The 4,935-nt window shown below is 42.8% G+C and overlaps 1 protein-coding gene across 1 annotated transcript; it reads left to right on the top strand.

Annotated features, from left to right (window-relative positions):
• The first annotated feature begins 2,991 nt into the window (after positions 1-2,991).
• LOC117564946 (cytosolic non-specific dipeptidase-like) lies at positions 2,992-4,782 on the top strand. The gene has a single exon (XM_034243901.1). It carries the CDS (start codon positions 2,992-2,994, stop codon positions 4,780-4,782), a length of 1,791 nt encoding a protein of 596 aa, XP_034099792.1.
• The last annotated feature ends 153 nt before the right edge of the window (positions 4,783-4,935 follow it).

Genomic DNA, 4,935 nt, shown 5'->3' with positions numbered 1-4,935 from the left:
GCTAGCGGTCTATGCTGGTCCTTTGTGTTTTAATTAATCCCGTTTGTTCCCATATCTATTCCCATTACACAACCAACAATTTTTGTAAAACTGCAACTGCACTTTTGTTTATATTGTATTTTGTATTTTGTTTATATCTTTTTGGATTTACGAATCGTCTTTATTTGTATTCGTATTGATTGGCTGCATAGTTTAACGTTGTGTATATTTATTTTGCATATATGTTATTTTTGTTGCTTTTGCACTCGCATTGCACAATAATTTGTTGGCCTCCGCATTTTACCAATATTTGTTACCAACAATTTGCATTTTCATTGGCAACACACACACATTCACATCGAAACGAAACACTAGAATCGAAGTCAGAAAACAACAAACGTTTGTTGGTTACTTTTTACCCCACTTTTTTGTTTCGTATGTTTCCTCTGCAACAAGAATCAGAACAACAACAACAACAACACCACACATCCGCTTCCTATTATTATTCCTTTTTGCTTCACTCGGCTTTTGCTTTTGCTGTTGCTGCTTTTTTCTCCGCTTTCTTCACTTTTACTACACAATTTTATATGTTTAGCCTCTTTTATTGTTTTGGTTGCGTGTGCGTCTCACTTAAACGGCAAGTGCCTTTGCTTTGCTTTTCTCTGGCCATATATAGTTTCTCTGATTCTCTAAGCCAAGTTCCAAGTGCTTAAGAGGGGAACAACAACCGTTTGCCACGAGCTTCAGCGAGTTTCTGATTTGCAGGTTCAAAATATTTTTGCCACTTGCCACTCGCTGAGGCACAAAGCCCAAACACCTTGGCAACATGACGAAACTGCCACTGAGCTCGAAGAGAGAGTGGCTGCACCTCAAAAAAAACTTCTCACCGGAGTTGAAAGTCACGTTTTGTTTACAATTGTTGATTCCCTCGCTCGCAATGCGACTGACACAGTTTTTTGGCGCGAAATTTTTCGCTACACTTTCGTCAAGTTTGAGGAGATTAGCGATGGGTTTGAGTTTTGGGAATCCATTTGGGAATTCACTGCAATTACTACAGCAGCTCATACTCCTAGGTGGGAGATGGGAGAAGTTTGGCACTTAGGAGTTTACTGCGAGACGACCTTCAATCTGGAAAAAGTTTTGACCCTACTAAAAGGTTTAGTTATGCAAAAAAAAAAGTAATTTTCTTCTGGGAATTTCAATTGGGTTTTTTGAAATTATATTTTATTAAATGCAAATGAGCCTGAGGGCATGATTTGCTATGGTTACCTGTACCTTAGGAATTCATTATACCCGCTACCCATAGGGTAGAAGGGTATTATAACTTTGTGCCGGCAGGAAATGTATGTAACAGGTAGAACGAGGCATCTCCGACCCTATAAAGTATATATATTCTTGATCAGCATCAACAGCCGAGACGATCTAGCCATGTCCGTCTGTGTGTCTGTCCGTCTGTCGCTGTATCGACATACCAAACACACCCTTTGGTATATTTTTAATATTTTTTAGTATTTTCGGTATATTTTGAAAATAATACCGAAATATTTTTAGGAATCATAACTACTATAGTAATTATAGTATATACCAAAACTCGCAACTCTAGCTTTAAAATTACGCTTGCTATTCGATTTTTTTGATTTGCGGGGGCGGAAGTGGGCGTGGCAAAAATTTGAAACAAACTTGATCTGCGTGCAAACATAACAAATGCTGTAGAAAACAAGTAAGAAAGCTACAGTCGAGTGTACTCGATTGTGAGATACCCGCTACCCATTTTGAATAAAAGTAATATATTTTGCGGTATTATTCTCAAAATATACCAAATATACTGAAAAAATACTAAAATATACCAAATGGTATATGTGGTATATCGATATAGTACCGCATTCAAAATATACCATAGACGGCACAATATACCAGATTTTCAGCCAAAGCAACTCAGACCCCTAGTAAGTAGGCGTTTTTGCCCATACAAAAGTATTTCTTTAATTACTTCCAGAATTTTTTTCTGATCGCAACTAAATTTTCAGGGATCATAACTACTATACTTATTACTGTATATACCAAAATTCGTAACTCTAGCTTTAAAATTACGCTTGTTATTCGATTTTTTTGATTTGCAGGGGCGGAAGTGGGCGTGGCAAAAATTTGAAACAAACTTGATCTGCGTGCAAACATAACAAATGCTGTCGAAAAAAAATTATAGCTCTATCTCTTATAGTCTCTGAGATCTAGGTGTTCATACGGACAGACGGACGGACGGACAGAGGGACGGACGGACAGACGGACATGGCTGTATCGTCTCGGCTGTTGACGCTGATCAAGAATATATATACTTTATAGGGTCGGAGATGCCTCCTTCTACCTGTTACATACATTTCCTGCCGGCACAAAGTTATAATACCCTTCTACCCTATGGGTAGCGGGTATAAAAAATTATAGCTCTATCTCTTATAGTCTCTGATATCTAGGTATTCATACGGACAGACGGACAGACACACAGACGAACAGACGGACATGGCTATATCGTCTCGGCTGTTGACGCTGATCAAGAATATATATACTTTATAGGGTCGGAGATGCCTCCTTCTACCTGTTACATACATTTCCTGTCGGCACAAAGTTATAATACCCTTCTACCCTATGGGTAACGGGTATAAAAATATTGAATGCATATTAAACCTTATTACAAATCCTCCAAATCGAAACGATTTCCCAGCAATTAATTGTAATAATTTGAAATATGAATACCAATATTTTGTAATGCTTAACAAAGTAGTCAAAATTTTAATGTTTAACAAAAGAAATTAAATTAAACAATTGAAGAAAATGAAGAAACGTAGGCGTTCGACGATGTCTTCGCTTCGCGATGGCAGCAAACGGCGAAGTCAACCGAAAGAGGATAGAGGAAGCAACTTGCAAAGGCGGCCAGCGCATTCATCCATCTCGATAAAAAGTTTCGCAGATGATTTCGAACCAGAGCAATCACGCAAATGCTATTGTCACAACTGCAAAATGCGATACGTGAACAGGGAGCAAAAGGAACGGATGAACGATGAACTCGAATTCAAGCTAGTCGAAGTGCTCAATTGCATTGAGAGCCAGGTGGAACAGTCGATTGCCGATCTCGATCACCTGGTGCGTTACAAATCCATATCCGTGGAGCTCAAGTATCGCAAAATAGGCTGCGATGCTCTCGAATGGGTTGCGAATCGTTTGGCCTCCTTGAAGTTCCGCACCAATCTGATTCCAATTTCGAATGTGCCCGACAGTTGTTTCCAGGAGCCGCTGCAGAATGTGCTCTTCGCCAACTACTTCTCGTCGCCCACGAAGACCACAGTGCTGATCTATGCCCATGTGGATGTTGTGCCCGCCGAGCGTGAATGCTGGTTCAATGAACCATTCGAATTGAGTATCCGAGAAGGTCAACTCTATGGCCGCGGAGTGTCCAGTGGCAAGGGGATGCTTGTGGGTTGGCTGCACGCCTTCGAGTGTTGGCTGAAGGTCAACAGCGATCTGCCCATCAATGTCAAGATCATTGTGGACATGCTGCACGAGGTGGGCAGTGAGGGTGTGCAGAAATATGTGGAGACACGCAGTGATTTCTTTCTCGACGTCGACTATATGATTTTCGATGCCAACTCTTGGCTTAATAAAGAACGTCCGGTCATCGCTTGCGGGCTCACGGGTTGGGCGCACTTTGGCATTCAGATGCGTGGCGCCAATAAAAGTTTGGAGGCCGGCTTGGCTGGCGGTTTGGTCTTTGAGCCCATGACCGATGTGTGCCACCTGATGAACAGCATGCTGAGCAATACCCACGAGATTAAAATACCGCGCATCGATCACATGGTCCGCCGATTGTCCGTCACCGAATGGCAGCTACTCGAGACGGCCGAGTTCAGTACCTCCAAGTATATGGATCGTCTGGAGATACGTCGTCTGCGACACGAGGACAACAAGGTGAATCTCTTGCAGAATCGTTGGTGCAAACCGACGCTCTGCTTGCACGGCATCGAGGGCAGCGACAACGAAAGCGAATGCAGTCGCACGCTTCCGATGCTTGTCACGGGGAAATTCTCCATCAAGCTGGTGCCCGATCAGGAGTTGCCTTCGATACACGCTGCTGTGCAGGACTATCTGCATCGCATGTGCACCGAACTTCATGTGAGCACTCACATGAAGCTGCTGCTCCTAGATTCCTGTGAACCCACCTCGTGGTCCACCACCTCGAGGCATATGAATGCCTTGTCCCGAGCCGTGACCGAAATCTATTTGAAAGAGCCCGTGGCCACCGCTGGCATTGCTGTATGTCTCCCCATTGCCAGTGTGTATCGCAGACTGATCAATAAGCCCATTTTATTGGTACCTTATGCAATGCGCAGGGATCGTCACCATCAGGAGAACGAATCCATACACGAAGATCACTTTGTGCGGCATACCAAAGTGTGTGCCTCGCTGCTCTTTGAGATATCGACGCTGAATGTGAAATGCAAGTGCGGATACATTCCCGAGTATTGTCACTTGAAGGGCGTGGCCGAGCGACTGGCAGCGGAGCGGGGTGAGAATGTGGTGGTTGAGTCGTCGTTCAGAAAAATGATATCGAAATTAAGACGTCGCAAGGTCGTGCATCAGCCTCCTCCAGAGCGTAAGACTAAAAAGACCATTGCCGACTATCTCTGCGGACCACTTGGCAAGAAGCTGCTGAAGAAGCGAGCAAGTAAGCCCAAAAAAGAAAGTAAGCAAAAAGAAGCCAGTCCGGAAAGAGCATCGCAACAAATTAAAATAGAAACTGAAAATATATCCTAATTGGATAAATGGAAAATATTACTAACTATTGAGACGTTGCGAGAATGTTGCGCTTGACTTGGATATTAGACTTGAAAAGAGATTATGCAAAGTTCGGTAAGAAGAGGTACAAATTCAAAAGTCTTGAAAGACAGCAGAAGAAAGAAAAGTAGC

The sequence above is a fragment of the Drosophila albomicans genome, chromosome 2L (genome assembly GCF_009650485.2).
Source record: "Drosophila albomicans strain 15112-1751.03 chromosome 2L, ASM965048v2, whole genome shotgun sequence".
NCBI lineage: Eukaryota > Metazoa > Arthropoda > Insecta > Diptera > Drosophilidae > Drosophila > Drosophila albomicans.
Note: the sequence above shows the minus strand (reverse complement) of the source record. Positions and strands in the feature narration are given on the sequence as shown.

Excerpts from the sequence above, each read along its gene's own strand:
- LOC117564946 (XM_034243901.1), top strand. The coding sequence starts at position 2,992 with ATGCGATACGTGAACAGGGAGCAAAAGGAACGGATGAACGATGAACTC.